The 16,473-nt window shown below is 43.4% G+C and overlaps 2 protein-coding genes across 5 annotated transcripts; one reads left to right on the forward strand and one right to left on the reverse strand.

Moving 5' to 3' along the window:
* Window positions 1-141: 141 nt before the first annotated feature.
* On the reverse strand, window positions 142-16,283 carry LOC125977176 (uncharacterized). The gene is made up of 7 exons (XM_049733474.1): window positions 15,912-16,283; window positions 15,788-15,850; window positions 15,638-15,717; window positions 15,287-15,417; window positions 15,089-15,155; window positions 14,630-14,791; window positions 142-1,260 (listed from the first exon to the last, which is right to left on the reverse strand). The coding sequence occupies exons 1-6, from the start codon at window positions 15,983-15,985 to the stop codon at window positions 14,739-14,741; spliced, it is 468 nt and encodes a 155-aa protein (XP_049589431.1). The 5' UTR covers window positions 15,986-16,283; the 3' UTR covers window positions 142-1,260; window positions 14,630-14,738.
* h6pd (hexose-6-phosphate dehydrogenase (glucose 1-dehydrogenase)) lies at window positions 8,854-14,620 on the forward strand. Of its 4 annotated transcripts, XM_068652295.1 has the most exons (7): window positions 8,883-8,946; window positions 9,982-10,239; window positions 10,485-10,609; window positions 10,749-11,385; window positions 11,465-11,582; window positions 11,704-11,973; window positions 12,056-14,620. In XM_068652295.1, exons 3-7 carry the CDS (start codon window positions 10,566-10,568, stop codon window positions 13,393-13,395), a joined length of 2,409 nt encoding a protein of 802 aa, XP_068508396.1. In that variant the 5' UTR covers window positions 8,883-8,946; window positions 9,982-10,239; window positions 10,485-10,565; the 3' UTR covers window positions 13,396-14,620. The 4 variants fall into 4 exon arrangements, with proteins under 4 accessions (XP_049589404.1, XP_068508396.1, XP_068508397.1 ...); XM_049733447.2 differs by lacking the exons at window positions 9,982-10,239; window positions 10,485-10,609 and having other exon boundaries at window positions 8,854-8,946; XM_068652296.1 differs by lacking the exons at window positions 8,883-8,946; window positions 10,485-10,609 and having other exon boundaries at window positions 8,953-10,239.
* Window positions 16,284-16,473: the final 190 nt, after the last annotated feature.

Genomic DNA, 16,473 nt, shown 5'->3' on the forward strand with positions numbered 1-16,473 from the left:
TTCCCAATATGGGGATTGAGGGCGGAGCTTCACCTGGCTCCGAGGAAGCGATGTGCCCATTCAATAATCCATGCCTATTTGTGTACAATATTTGTAATTCACAAAACACATCTGGAAAGCAAACATGAATTTTAAGGCCATACAAATTTTTTTATTATTATTTATTATCAGTATAGGTGTGTTTATACAGTACATTTTCGCAATTAAAATCATAATATTACAAGAATAAAGACATTTTTCTAAGAAAAGTTGCATATTACAAAATAAATTATCAGACATGTTTTATATTAAAGTTTTATACAGTATTGTACATTTCATACACAAGGCAACTCAATGTGCTTCATAGAATTAAAAGTACATTTAAATAGTTCATCTTACTAATGTAGCTTATTAAAGTGTTAAGATTGTGAGAATAAAGTTGCACATGAATAAAACATTTAAAGAACTTTAAAACATGCCATTCCCAAATATTCACGCTAAATAATAACAAACATCTAAACTGAACTGGCCTCATGAAAGGAAAATAGTGCCCTGTGCTAGATAATAATGGCTAAAATCAATATATTACAGTGGGGATTGTATCACCACTATGTCCATCAATGTCAATCATTTCACAATACACAAGATACACTGCCTTGGCCCACTTTTAATTCCCCCCCTCACAAAAAATCTTATTTTTCCAAGAATAACCACATATCTAATGGTGAGCATTACACTTAAGTGTGTAGACCTTGAAAGAAATCTTACATCATGATTGACTACAAATGGATGCAATTAAAGTGTTGATAAATGACTACAGATGACAGCGTTCCAAGCGCTGTCACATTAAGGGTGGGCTGACTTTGCTTTTGAATGAAATCCTGATGTTCTCTGCTTAAATGAACTAACCTTTCCATCAGTGGACCGATGAAATGTTGTTTTCGCCAGTGTTAAAATCGGACAATCGTTTTGAGCAAGTAATTGCCCAAAGTCCCCCCCTTCCTTGTCTCACATTGGACTTGTCTTTCCCACGACTGGCAAAGGAGGGGTCAAGTGAGGGGAGGTGGCCCCGCTATGAATATATAACTACTAATGAGCCGCTCTTCATAAAAGAGTCTTTGGGTATGAATATGTGTCCGCAAAGACGCCGTCACCTAGCAACTTTGATGGGAGGAATTTGAAGAGTCAAGTCCCCCTCTGCGAAGCGGGGCGCACTTGGGAACAACAGCACCTCTGCACAGACGGCCAGCCCGAACAAAGGCCTACTCTGGGCTCCACTCCCTAAAAAAAAAAAAAAAAAATCAACAGATGAGGTGGATATTTGCATGCACATTAATCAAACAACAGCACGAGTGAAAGATGTTGTTGGAGAAAAATACATGAACAAGTTAAGTGATGAATTGCATCTTCTTGACCCTTTCAATGGCGTACAAGTGTAAATTATAGTTCAACACAATGACTGTCTGACTGTCTGTCCGATGGGGGGCTCCAAGTGCGTTATGCTATTCAGGGCATTTGGTTTGCACTTTTGTGGTTTGGATAAGGCCGACTGGCTAGTGACCAATTCCAGGGTGTGCCTCGTTTCTCTAACCATCTCTTGCCCATTTTCAGCTGGGACAAGAAGAAAAGGTTGGAGTAAAAATTTTTTTCCCCAAATAAAATCAAACTGAGAAAAGGTGTGAACGTATTTACGAGAAAAAGACATCAAGATTTTAAAAATTATTTTTTCAGGAAAAAAAGTTGTATATTTTAGAGATAAAAAGTCATTGTTTCAATATTATCACAGCACTACAAGAATGACTCTTTTGAGCTAAAAGGATAGATAATTTCAAAATCGGAAGGGCTCTTCAAAAGAGCAGCAGAAAAACCCGCTCCTCAAAATTATAAAGTTGTTCCTCAAATGAAGACCATGACATTATTTCGACCTTTGGAGTTCTCTTTTTATTGATTCAAAAACACAAGGCCATGTTTCAAGGCCACCTTGCCCTACTCCCACATACAACGTGGATGCCCATGGACAGCGAGCAACTCTTCACTTTCAAATCAGCCGGCGCAATTTGTATTCTGGCGTGAAGGGCCACTGCATTTCAAGCACCCCAACTATAACACCTTCTCTCGTCGCTGTAGTGCTTTCCGATACGTGAGGCGTTACCTCCGAGCGTGTTAACGTACATCCCCCTCTCGATAAGGTCCATTCTGTTGTCCCCATCGAATCGGAGGGTGTCAAAGGTTAACACACCCTCTAACGCACAAGTATGCAAACGCTCCAAACACAATGCGAGCTTCTTTTGATTGAGCTGACAGAGCATGAGGCCTCGGAGCACTCCAAACACCCCCCCTATTTCCCACCCTAACTCCCCCACATCACTAGCTTCTGAGGGGCGATGACAGGCACAAAAAAAAGCTTCTCAGCGGGGGCAAGGGGGCACTAGATCCGCGTTTTGTGGGTCAGCGAGCAGCGGCTCAAGCGGCAACGTCACGTCATTCAGCACCCCTCACCCCGCTGCCCCTCACGCCTTCTCGTAATAGCGACAAACACGGAGGAGCGCCTCTATTCAAAGCGACGGGGGAGTTTCTGTGGACCGCTAACACAAAATCTATTCTCACACTTAGCCACCCCACCCGCAGCCACCCAAACTCTTGTTAAGACTGATGGATTCACGCCTTTGTTCATGCATTTTAAGTTTTTTTGTCTCATCCTTTCTCTTGCTTTTCACTCACAAACACTCATTAGCCTCCAAATACACATTAGCTACACGCGCACAATCATTTCTATAGCGCTTGTGCTCGTTAAGTTCTCGGTTGAGCTGGTGCGTAACCCGGATGAATTTTGGTGAGTGAAATGGGGTACACCCTTGACTAGTTGCCAGCCAATCACAGGACATAGCTATCATCCTTTCATTTTTGACGATGCTTGTAATTATTTTGGTCAATGGTTAGTTGGAGTCTAGCTAAGCTAATTTTTTGATGATGAAAAGCAGTGGTCCACCATAGGGAAATATTTTTGCCACTGGCGGCCATCTTAGAACAGAGGACTGCTCTGTTGCGTTGTGCTGTAATAAATTAATGATTTACTCAATTAAATATTATTTAATATTTACAAAGGGACTGGTTTTTATTCATTTTTTTATTTTTAATGATTTTGTAAAATTAAGCTACCGTATTTGCCGGTGTATAAGTCGACTCGGTGTATAAGTCGACCCCTTAAAATTCGACGTAAATTTACGATTTTATGATATATCCTTTGTATAAGTCGAGCTCAATTGTTGCATTATATTAAACTTCAAAATTCAATCAGAAATATGCGAAATTTATTGACGAAATGTGTTCAAATTCGCGAGTTTGTAGCGAGCGATCTATACGCCATTTTAAATATTATTTACTTCATGACCCGGTGATATTACGCGCCGAGAGAGACTAACAACAATGAACACTCTTAGAAACTGGTTTATTTTTAGTTAAGAAACAACAAATTATAATTATAAAGCGATTGCCGGTACATAGAGTTCAAAATTCGTCTTCATCGTCGCTATTTCCGAAAAGCTCGTTCCATTCATTTTCGTTTAGTTTGTCGTCATAAAGGGCATCTTCTTGGTCTTCTCTATCCTGAGAGCGTTTGGCGAATATTTTCTAAGTGCCAACGGCTCTTGCGCCATAAAGAGTCCGCCCCGGCTGGTTCCCCATGTCGGCTAGAACAAGTGAAAATTCGGCCTCTTCCCCTGGAAGTCTGGCCAAGTTTGGCGAATATTTTGTAAGTGCCAACGACTCAACCGCCGTAAAGTGTCCGCCTCGGCTGGTTCCCCATGTCGGCCACCACAAGTGAAAATTCTGCCTCTTCCCCTGGAAGTCTGGCCAAGTTTGGCAAATATTTTCAAAGTCCGAACGACTCAACCACCGTAAAGTGTTCGCCTCGGCTGGTTCCCCATGTCGGCCACCACAAGTGAAAATTCGGCCTCTTCCCCTGGAAGTCCGGCCAAGTTTGGCGAATATTTTCAAAGTGCGAACGACTCAACCGCCGTAAAGTGTCCGCTTCGGCTGGTTCCCCGTGTCGGCCACCACAAGTGAAAATTCGGCCTCTTCCCCTGGAAGTCCGGCCAAGTTTGGCGAATATTTTCTAAGTGCCAACGACTCAACCGCCGTAAAGTGTCCGCCTCGGCTGGTTCCTCCGGTCGGCCAGAACAAGTGAAAATTCGGCCTCTTCCCCTGGAAGTCTGGCCAAGTTTGGCGAATATTTTCTAAGTGCCAACGACATTCATTTAGACATGGCGATTGAATGTTTATGTACCGGTGGTTATTGTCGTTGCTTGACGCGCGATGACTCGCACATTCGCTCAATACCCAGTACTTCCCCCTAGCAGTCATCGTCGCTGCCTGGCTTTCGATGTCCGTTATTGAGGTGAGAATATTTGAAATTGTTGCTGAGGATGCGTGTTAATGCAACAAACGCTTTATAATGATTCAGTTTCTCGCTGTTTGATGAGCCTGACGGACGCACACCCACGCACAATGAGATGCATGAGAAACGGCCTTGGTTACCATCACATTTGAAGCGATGAATACGAAGTTAAATTTTATGACTCGGTGTATAAGTCGAGGTCGATTTTTTTCGGTCGATTTTGGATCGAAAAAGGTCGACTAATACACCGGCAAATACGGTAGTTTATTTAATTTTAGTATCAGTTTTTCTGCTTGCATAATTTTTTCAGGTGTGGAATAATGTGTAATAAAATCTGAACAAAAAAATAAACTTTTAAAATTGTATTAACTAGTTGAACTACCCACACAGTGGCGTGCAAAGGGTGGGGGGGCCAATGGGGCAGGGGCTCCTGGCATCTACTGGCATTGCACTGTAACACTCACCAAAAAGTCAGCTACCCACAACACTCCTAAGATCAAGCGCTATATAAAACAGATGAATACCCGAGCTTGGTGAAACTGCGAGCCATTATCAAAACAATGACATCATCATCTGAGGGTTCAGCACATGCATGCACTTGTGAAGCAATGCTTTCTTCAATACACAAACACTGCCCATCCTCAAACGAGTCACAGACACTCATTGTGGATGAAGAATTCCATCTTTTTCCTCACATTCTGTGTGGTCTTCTGTAAAAAAACAAAAAAAAAACTTTACAGACCCCACATGGAATCCCGGGTGCGAGTTGCCCGTATCAGGCCCATTCCGTGTGTGTTGTAGCGGTGCGAGACAAAAGCGCGAGCGTGCTCCGACAAGTGTCTTTCTTGTGAGGAGGGGAAATGTGAGAATGCAGTTTGAGAACACAAGCATTACTCATACATAGCTGGCTTAAGTCTATTAGTGGCTTCTGGCCTCGTCGCTCATCACGCCGCGCATGACGCTGACCTGGCTGATCCGAGAGCAGCTGCGCGGTAATGAATGCTTCAGGTAGACGGGAAGTTCTTTTATGAGCTACAAAAAAGACTGAGCCATCTATTCTTTGTAAGGTAAAACAACCACAAAGTGGAACGGCACTCGGCACAGGTTGGTTCTGATTTGGACTGAATAAAAATACAAACTTGTCTTTGCTCACATTTTTCATGAGGTCATTTTGAAGATTTAAGGAAGAACTGTTTTTAGTGAGCACTTCTCCTTTGCCCCAATAATCCATCTACCATCACGATTCTGATGAGATAGCATGATTACGACTCATTACGCTTTGGCTGTCGAAAATAAAAGGCCAGTTCAACGAGAGGTTTAACTTGTATTTTGTTTTTTTCTTTGGCATCCTCAGCAGCATCACAAAAGCTGCAATGATTTGAGTCGTAATCTCTGTTAATTGTGCTGCTTTACAGTCTGTATTGGAATAAGTAACAGGTTGTGTATTCAAATTGCTTCCATGCTGGGTTTCCCATAATCCCTTTCGTCTGGCAAGTCAAAAATGGGGAGTGGGGAAGAGGGGCCCAGCTAACTAAAAGTGAAATCTCCTCATGTGTTAAAGGTAATGGATGTTGGCTGGGGGGCCTAATAAAGATGACAGCACACATTCATATGCGTTGGCTTGTGTGCTCAGCTTGACCAAGTCTTCCTCACAAGCCTTAACAAAAGGGAGGAAGGAAGCTAGGGGGCTGAGTAAAATGCCTTGGGGGTGTGGGGCAACAACACACGCACACACACACACACTGCCGCCACTCCCACACATACCAACCAAACAGTAGTCCTTCAGCTTGCGCCTTGCGGGTCTCTTAAGCCTGAAGTTAGAGAGGGACAGCTGAGCCTTATGCTCGCTTTAGAGGCAAACTCTAGCACACACACACACACACACACACACACACACACACACACACACACACACACACACACACACACACACACACACACGCACACACGCACACACGCACACACGCACACACGCACACACGCACACACACACGCACACACACACACATGCACGCCCACAAGTATACGCTTTATTTGCACATGCACACACATTTTATTTTATTTAGAATTTTACAGATTTCTTGAGCTCGTTGAGATATTTTGGGGGATTTGTTTTATTTTGTATTCTGGAGAGGAAGATTATTTGTTTGTAAATCTTTGGGTCCCTTAAGTCTCAATTTATAGACGTGACAGCTGGGCTAGCACACACACACAAAATCACACACATATGGACGCACGCACAGGATGCACCATCCTGTCTATTGTTTACTTTTCACAGCGGCCGGCCAACTTGGGAGGCCACTACAGTAGCATTACAGCTGTTTGCCAGCTCGTGTGCAGACGCTTTGCTGTGAAATTTGGGGGTTGAACTACAACAAACAATCCAAATTGATTTTTTAATTTTGTCAACAGTATCTGGGAAACAAAGTTGCTGCTCTTTTTCTTTTTTGTAGGCTTTGATCACAATTTATTATTGCCCTAAGTCAGTGCGGAATTGACAAATTGTAAGTAACTTGGACTCATAAGAGGGTGACATAGCTGGTGGTGGGACCAATTGGAAGTAAATAAACATAATTTAATAATGATTGTATATGTAAAACATGATGTTTTTTTTTTTTCTAATTTACAAAAAGTATGTAGAAAACTGAATTTCTACTTTTGTAGATTTCTGTCGATTTTTTTATATAGTATTTTTGAATATTTTTAAAGCTTTAGTTCAATGTATTTATTTGTTTCTATTTTTTATTAGAAAGCATAACTCTGTTTTTAAGTATTTCAATGAATAAAAAGTCAAAATGGTAATGCATATAATGAGATGCAAAGCATTAAACTGCTTGACAGACAGGAATGGGGGCTTCTCGTTAAAGGGACGGTGCTCTGTTGACAACTGGTCAGCAAAGTCAAAGAAAGGACCTGAGTTGGCAGTGTGGTCCACAACAATTGGATCATTATTTGGTCTAAAGGGACACCTGTTTTGTTTGCGGTGGGGTGTCATTTGGCAAGCTGATGACACTACACAGCTGAACAATGTGTGGAGCCACTTTCTTAGGCCAAGGCAAAATTAACCATTCGCATTTTTCAGATTCCAGATTCAGTGCTGGCATTTCGTTTATAATTATCCATCCATCCATCCATTTTCTGAACCGCTTAGTCCCCACGGGGGTCGCGGGCGTGCTGGAGCCTATCCCAGCCGTCATCGGGCAGTAGGCGGGGGACACCCTGAACTGGTTGCCAGCCAATCGCAGGGTACACAGAGACAGACAACCAATCGCACTCACACTCACACCTAGGGACAATTTGGAGTCTTCAATCGGCCTACCAAGCATGTTTTTGGAATGTGGGAGGAAACCGGAGTGCCCGGAGAAAACCCACACGGGCCCAGGGAGAACATGCAAACTCCACACAGGGAGGGCCGGAGGTGGAATCGAACCCGCACCCTCCTAACTGTGAGGCGGACGTGCTACCCAGCGCTTCACCGAGCCGCCCCTTTTATAATTATCCACCCTTTTTTTTTTTTTTTTTTTTAGGGTCTTTGGGTGTTCCAGATAACAAACAACAAAACAATGATGTTATGGTAATTCTAAACCTTTCATATTTGATCACAAGCACCAGCAACAGCATATATCCTTTATACCATGCAAAAACAAATCCTGCTTAGTTGCAAGATTACTTTTGTTTCATCGTCTAATTTGCATATACAGTATGTGCAGCATATATGTATGAGGTGGTTGGCGCATCTGCCGAACTGGTCTGAGGTTGTGAGTTCAACAACCCGGCTCTTGCCATCCTGTTTGGAGTCTGTATGTCAACCCGGCTCTTGCCATCCTGTTAGGAGTCTGTATGTATTTTTTCCATGCACTCTTATTTACTCCCATATTTCCACAAACACATTTAATGTTTGTCTGTAATGTTCCCTGAGACTGAGTTGGTTAGGCTTCAGCATGCCCACAACCTTCGACTATATGTGTCTTTATACATTTTATTGCCCCCTTGTGGCCTTAGTGTGCAAAACAGATGCAAAATGTTTGGCATCACCTTTTACATTTAATGTGATGGTTAGTAATGCATAAGTAAAATACTGTAGAGTGATATTTTACTTACTACATTTTTGCTGGTGTTTTTTTTTTGTACGGTCGGATAGATTAATGGCTCTGATTCATTTCAGTGGAGGAGATTTGAAATACAATTGTCAGGGACAAATTAAACTTGTAAGTCAAGACCCGTGTGACACAACAGGGTAATTTGTGGCAACATATGATACAATGTGCTAATTTGTGGTCACAAAAATGTATAACGTTTGCACAAAATATCAGTTTGTGTCCCAAAATAGACGTCCTCGGAATCAAATGGAACGCGCCTTTGCCGGAAACCGCAATGGCGTTGCTTAGCCAACTGTCCAACTATCCAGTAGTGATAAAAATATTATCGATTGGTATTTTGTGTGCATTTTGTATCCACGTAATGACTACAATTTAGCATTTCGTAGCTAACAACGTCAGAGCGACGGTCACGTGACGAAAGCAGGAAGTGTAGGACCGGTTTCACAAATGATGACACAAAATGGCACGCTGGTACGTTAAAGTGTCTTTTAAATATTTTATTACTTAACCATATGTATTTTATATACGCCGTTAAGCCATTTGTTCTAGTATTCCCCGCGTACAGAATTACGTCACGCCGTTGCGAACGCTATTACGTCAATGCGGAAGTGGAATTTGACAGCAATCAGGTGGAATCAACAATGTGGCATCAACAATGTCCAATTTTTTTTCCCCCTAATGTTCATGCGCTATTTTGTACCAATACTTTGTATATGCTACGCACGATGTAGAGCTACACAATACGCCAGAGCAAACTATTTATAGATTATAAATCTAAATAAAAGGCTGAATTACTATTCTTTATTATCATACTGTATGTGGTAGATCTTATGCAGTATTCAAAAGGTCATTTTACGTCGTAGTTTAGGTCAAGCCTCAGAATCGAAAATTGTTCTCTGCAGAATCAAGATTGTTCGTAATCAATACTCTTTCTCTATATATTCTTGGGTAGGATTAAAAAGTTGCTTAGTCATTGCAAAAATCTCCTATTTAAGTGTGAGGGCTACACGAGCCTAAATAATGCAGTGTGGCGGACTGTTTGATATGCAGGAATGGTTGGCCTTCCCATTGAAATAGCGTCACATGGCTCTGTAGAAGAGACAAATCTAGTGAGGTCCTGAATGAGCGCTGTGTCTTTTTATTAAAGTATGTCAATTTACTGAGTTATGTCTGAAAATAAATTCATTTGGAAAATTGAGCGTAATCCATTAGTACAAGCAACACAGGCACTGCGAGTTCTGTCCCAACGGCGGTGACCAAACTCATGTGTGTGTGCAAGTTATGCATGAGAACAGTTTGTCTGTATGTCATTATCGTCAAATATTTGGGAAGCACTATTTTCAACATCACTGGTGAATCAGAGCTTCAAATAAATAGCTGGGGTTTTGCTTTGTTTGTATCACGGTAAAACCTGCTGATAATACACACTGAGTCACACAATGACATTTTCCCCCATATTTAACAAGGTTTTATGGCAATGTTGTATTTCCCCATTTTGCCCAATAGTTGACTTGATCTTCTCGGAAATCAGCAGGGTTGTTGAACTTTTCCAGCCTTCTATGGACAGCGGTACTATTGTAGCAAGAGAAGCTCCGTGCCCCTGAGCAAAGTACAAAGTTCCCACCGGTACAAATCTCACTGGCTGGTGCCCTTGGATCACTACATTTATCGCTATACTTAAGCAACACAATAATTAGTAGCTCTCGATTTCACTTTTACATATCGCAGCGGAGACTTCTTCTTACCGCAGCTTTGGAATTTTGGGTAAGTTCTATTTCATTTTATAATACCCAGTTTAATTTAGCTTTACATCAATGCAGTGTTTGAGTAAAGATATAGTTTGCTATAGAGTAAGTCTTATTTATATAGCACCAAATCACATCAGTTGTTATCGCAAGGGACTTTACATAATATAGCTAGGCCAGCACCATGTCAATTTCCTCGAAGGATGAAACCTCACAAAAAGCCAAGTTTTTAAAATATGCATATTTTGGGCATGTGGGAGGAAGCCGTATACTTATGGAAAAAAGGAAGAACATACAAACTCCACATAGGAAAGCCTGGAACCCCAAATCTCTCACCTGTGAGGCATGCATAATAAAGCCACCACGTTGCGTCTCTCAACATCATCAAAGTAAGAAAGAAAACCCTGCTTTTTCGTCTATCAATGGATCCCTATTCATTGGGCCACTGCAGCGCATCGTGAAAACATATTGGCAACTTGTGACTGTGTCTTCTAAACGCGGATCTAAAATACGTGTATATTTTCACAGCATGTACGCGACTACGCTCCTGTTTCTGCTCGCACTGTGTGCCATTGGAGGACATGGCGAAGAGAAGCAAAGTCGCGGCCACGTTTCCGTGGTGGTAGTTGGTGGCATTGGAGATCTGGCAAAGAAGTACCTCTGGCAGGGCTTCTTCCAGCTGTACTTAAAGCAAGTCAATAGCGGAAACACGTTCTCCTTTTACGCCAGTGGACAGTCACCCAAGGACAAGGCCGCGCCGATATTCTTCGGTATCCTGAAGGCGGTGTCGTGCCCAAAGGACGTCTCCGATGAACGCTGCGCCGTGCTCAAGGAGCAGTTCCTACGGCTAGCTCAGTATTGGCAACTCAAGACCCTTGACGATTACCAGAATTTGGCCGAGCAAATTAAGAATCAGGTTCATGAGGAAGGACTAACCGAGGCTGGACGACTATTCTACCTCTCCGTGCCAGCATTTGCATATGCAGATATCGCAGATAAAATCGATACTGGCTGCAGGCCTGTCGGTGGGAAGGCATGGCTCCGAGTGGTTCTGGAGAAACCATTTGGACATGACCTGAGGAGCGCGCAAACGCTTGCTTCTCACCTCGGGAAGGCCTTGCGCAATGAAGAAATGTACAGAATCGACCACTACTTGGGAAAGCAGGTGAGGACGAGCGTGTAAATGTCACTCACAAGTCTTCTGAGTTTGATTGGCTGCTTTTTCTGCTTTTGTCGTATATCAGGTGGTCTCAAAGATCCTTCCCTTCAGAGTAGAGAACAAGAAATTCCTTGATCCAATCTGGAACAAACACTACATGGAGAGAATAGAGATTGTCGTAAAGGAGACTCTAGATGTACAAGGTAATTCAACTTTGCACCATTTTCAGGGCTGCAGTAGTGGTAAGAACGTCTGTAAGTACCAGAAGATCATACAAATCCGCCGCTGTATTGTACACGTATTTTTGTCATGGTCTCTTCATAGGTCGTATTCCCTTCTACGACCAGTACGGTGTGATCCGAGATGTAATCCAGAACCACCTAACCGAGGTCATGGCTCTACTGACCATGCAACTTCCTGCCAATCTCAGTGACAGCGAGGAGGTTCTCCAAAACAAGCTGTGGCTCTTAAATTCTTTGTTGCCCTTGGGCAAGAATCAGGCGGTGGTCGGCCAGTACCAAGCGTACCAAGCCGAGGTTCAACGGGAGCTCAACAAGACCAAAGACCACATCAGCATCACACCAACATTTGCAGGTTAGTATTGCAGACGGTTTGATTACAAATACTAAATCAACTTTTTGGAGTTGACTTTCAAAGTCGACTTTTTGCGTTCCAGCTGTACTGGCGCACATGGGCACGGCCCAGTATGAGGGGGTGCCCATCCTTCTGATCTCGGGGAAGATGTTGGACGAACGAGTAGGATACGCACGGGTCGTCTTCAAGAACGACATGTTCTGTCTTCAGAACAGCTATCGTTGCAAGCCCAAAGAGATTATCTTCTACTTTGGCCACGGTAGCCTTCGATACCCAGCCATTCTCGTTTCCAAGAATCTCTTTAAGCCTTCTGTTCCAGAGGGTGAGTGGAAGGAAGTGACGGATCACACAAATGTTGACGTCCTGGGCTCGCCTCTGTCAGACTACTATGTCCAAACTCCAAAAGTGCAACAAGAAGCTTATGCAGAATTAATTTCTCGTATTTTCGCTGGAGACAAAAATAGTTTTATCAGTACTGATAATCTCCTTGCATCTTGGGACTTTTGGACTCCATTGCTTGAGAGCTTAGCCGGCACTTTTCCCCGCGTCTACCCGGGAGGAGCTGACAATGGTGACCTGCTGGATGTCCGTCTAAAAGGGAAAGAGATCACCTACAAAAGTGATGTGGTGTTTCTGGGACCGGAGCAGGTCAAAGGTGAATCTGCAAGGAGTTTCCTAGTTATGCAAGGCACGTATCGGTCCAACGACATGGTGTCTGCCTGGGCTGAGGAGCTGATAGAGCGTCTGGCCTTCGACATCCAGGAAGTGGCGGAGGCGGCCGTGCTCCGGGGCGACGTTTTCCACATGGCCCTCTCCGGTGGGTCGACGCCCATCGCGCTCTTCCACAGGCTGGCCCTGCACCATTTCTCCTTCCCTTGGCGTGAAACACACATCTGGATGGTGGACGAGCGTTGCGTGCCACCGACCGACCCGGAGTCAAACTTTCACAACATCTACCAGCACCTTCTGCAGCACGTGCGCATCCCCTATTACAACATCCATCCAATGCCGGTGCAGTTTAAGCAGCGGCTGTGCGTCGAGGAGGACATGACAGCGCTGCTGTATCAGGAAGATATTAGTAGGTTAGTCAATGGCTCCAGGTTCCACTTTGTCCTTCTGGGAGTCGGCCATGATGGACATACGGCTTCCCTCTTTCCTGGCGCTAATGCAGCCAACAGTGAAAATGACCTGGTGGTCCTCACAGAGAGCCCCGTCAAGCCGCACCAGCGCATGAGCCTCACACTTGACGCTATCAACCGAGCCCACAAGGTGGCGCTGCTAGTGATGGGCAAAGGTAAACACGAGCTTGTCACCCAGCTGAGTCGTGTCAAGGATGAGCCAAACAAATGGCCTATAACTGGAGTGAAACCCAAAAATGGCACGCTTGTCTGGTACATAGACTACGATGCACTTTTGGGTTAGGGATAAAAAAAATATCTTTAAACAGAACTTTAATTCAGGTACAGTGAAGCCATGACTATTTACAAAGGTTAGGGACCAAGACCAGTGAATAGCAAAAAAATAATTTATAGTTGGCACTCTCTCTTGAAACTTTTACGTTTGCCCTTATGAGTAGTTTACAGTAAACCATCAAGCATTCACAAATTCACAATTTTTTTGTGGAACCTACCCTCTGCTGTTTGCATGTTTTTTTTCCTCTTTCCGTAACGCCTTACGATGATGTAAAAGCTCCGGCAGGGAAGTATTGTCGAAATGTTACACAATCTCCAGAATCGACCAAACAATACATAGTTTCTAAACATCCAGTGCTTTTACTTCATTGTTTGTCGTCGATTGTGGTAGCATCAGATCTCAGGTATAGAAAAAAAAACTAAGGCAATAATAGATTTTATCATCCATCCATCCATCCATTTTCTGAACCGCTTAGTCCTCACGGGGGTCGCGGGGGTGCTGGAGCCTATCCCAGCTGTCATCGGGCAGTAGGCGGGGGACACCCTGAACCGGTTGCCAGCCAATCGCAGGGCACACAGAGACAAACAACCATTCGCACTCGCACTCACACCTAGGGACAATTTGGAGTGATCAATCGGCCTACCAAGCATGTTTGTGGGATGTGGGAGGAAACCGGAGTGCCCGGAGAAAACCCACGCGGGCTCGGGGAGAACATGCAAACTCCGCACAGGGAGGGCCGGAGGTGGAATCGAACCCGCACCCTCCTAACTGTGAGGCGGACGTGCTACCCAGTGCGCCACCGAGCCGCCCAGATTTTATCATATGGTTTAAAAATTATGTTAAACATTTTGGTATGTTTATTTTAATGTTGACGTGAATCTGTATTTGCAGTTCCTCTGTGTAGTAAGTCAAAAGAATGTTACTGAGCCTTGATGTGATCCATTTGCTGGAACATTGTAAAGTTGTTTACTCATTATATGTGCATTCATAGTATGCCTTCCTCTACCTGGTTTTCACAATGAAATTTTAAGAGGTACGTGTTTGCTTCCATTGAAGTGTTCTTTTTTTTTTTCTAAACAGCCGCTGGCCTACATCACTTGTAATTATATTTGGCTCAAATGCGTTACATTGTCAACAACTTCCTCTGAGCGGTTACAATGAGAAACAAACGTCAAGGATCCGCAAAAGGAAGCACCTGCTTTGGATGAAGTAAAGCATGAAAACGTGAACCGCATTAACTTACTTTCTCTTCTTTCATTCCCATAGTTTTGAGTTACTGTCTCGCCGGCGGCACGGAAACCGCATGAAAACTATCCGATGTCCATGTGAGACAGCTGGACTGCTTTTATAGCTCATTGTCGCTGCCTTTTTGTCAGCCACAATCCGCCTTTGACTGCCAGCGCACCTAAAAAATAACACGTGGGTGTTATAAAAGAATGCAAAACCTTAACCGCATGCATATTTTTAACATTGTGCCTGAATTTTTAAAAATGCGAGTTACCTCAGACATATCTGTGGAAAAAAATCGTGTTGCAAAATGACCGCCGCGGCACAACACATACCAAAGACAAAATAAAAACTCTTAACACACCCTACGCGAAAGGAGAATCACGCAGGTTAATTTTTCAAAAATCAGATGAGAGTAACATTTATCAATTCAAACCCAATTATGTGTGTGTAAATAGTATCTTGCGCTTTTTACCTGTGCTCAAAATGGATGCCACTGTGATGAAAAGAGACATATGGTACAGTTCAGGTGTGGTTTTGGCCTGCGGAAATACAAAGAGAAATGTCAGGATCGCCCTTGGATTATCTTGCAACCAGTCCAGGATATACCGCCACGACTCTAATGACATCAAGCGGTATTAAATATGGATTAAGTTTGAGTTAAGTATCTTACGCATTCAGCCGCAGTGAATGTCAGGATGACACAGCACACCCCGTGCCCAAACGATAGCAGTCCAAATGCGTGACAGGACGCCCTCAAGCCCTGAGGGACTACTTCCATAAGTGTCAAGACCACCGAAAAGCCTTTGGAAAGAGTTGGGAGTGCTTTCAAGTATGCCGCTTCTCTCACAAATGAGGAAAAGTGTTTTAGAAAATGAATGAATAGAGGAACTTTAACAGCAGATCTACTGTAGCTGATATAGCATAATGGCTAATGATAGGAATGAACGAATTCAAAGAAGTTGATGCAGAAGTTGATGTTTTTTTGTTGAACTTAAGAGGTTTTACTATAATTGGGGTTTACCTGAGGCGATGAAGGACAGGCTGATAGAAGCAGTCAAGCTGTTCAGTAAGGGCTGCCTGCAATATCTTGCCGACGTGGGCCTTTTCAAATCAAACAGACACCATTTAAGTATCAAATCTTTGGCAAAAAGGCTTGCAATTGTTGAGCTACCTTGCTATGACGTACAACTGAGGGACCAGCACGAGGGCCATGAACACCACGTTGACAATTTGGCTGCCGAAAAGAAACACAGTGAAGAACAGACAAATATGGGGGCGGGCAAACATGCACGTACAACTTGAGCCTCTGATTCCTGGGTATCCATCTGCTACTGCGGTATGCAACCAGGATCAGCAAGTAGAGAAACATTGCAGCAGTTGCCCATAATGTGAAAGCCGGGAGGATTGTGTTGCACTCAGCAATACAATCCTTCCGTCTGCGCAGACGCTACTGTCACTTAGCAACATGGAATTTAGAATGTTTGCCTATCACAAAAGTCTCAAGAAGCCATATCTGAAAAGGCACAATAAGTCTAGTTTGGTTTCAAGTAAGCCATTTTGGTCTAATTTGGACACTTTCCAGACATCCTCCAAAAAACAAACTTGTCCTTGAGATGGTGTCTAATTGATCCTACATTTGGACCACACATAGAACACAGGTGTCTGATGCTAAATTACAAATCATTTTTTTATGGTGCGTAGGTGGAGCATGGAAGCAAAGGCTCATGATTGGCCATAAAACACAAAACTCTGATAACTTTACTCCAAATTTCAACCCCTGAAGTCAGTTTTTCCAAATGTGAACGGAGGAATGGATTGTGTTGCACACAACCTCCCAGCAGCTCATGTTCTGCACGG

This window comes from Syngnathus scovelli, chromosome 11 (genome assembly GCF_024217435.2).
Source record: "Syngnathus scovelli strain Florida chromosome 11, RoL_Ssco_1.2, whole genome shotgun sequence".
Classification (NCBI taxonomy): Eukaryota; Metazoa; Chordata; class Actinopteri; order Syngnathiformes; family Syngnathidae; genus Syngnathus; species Syngnathus scovelli.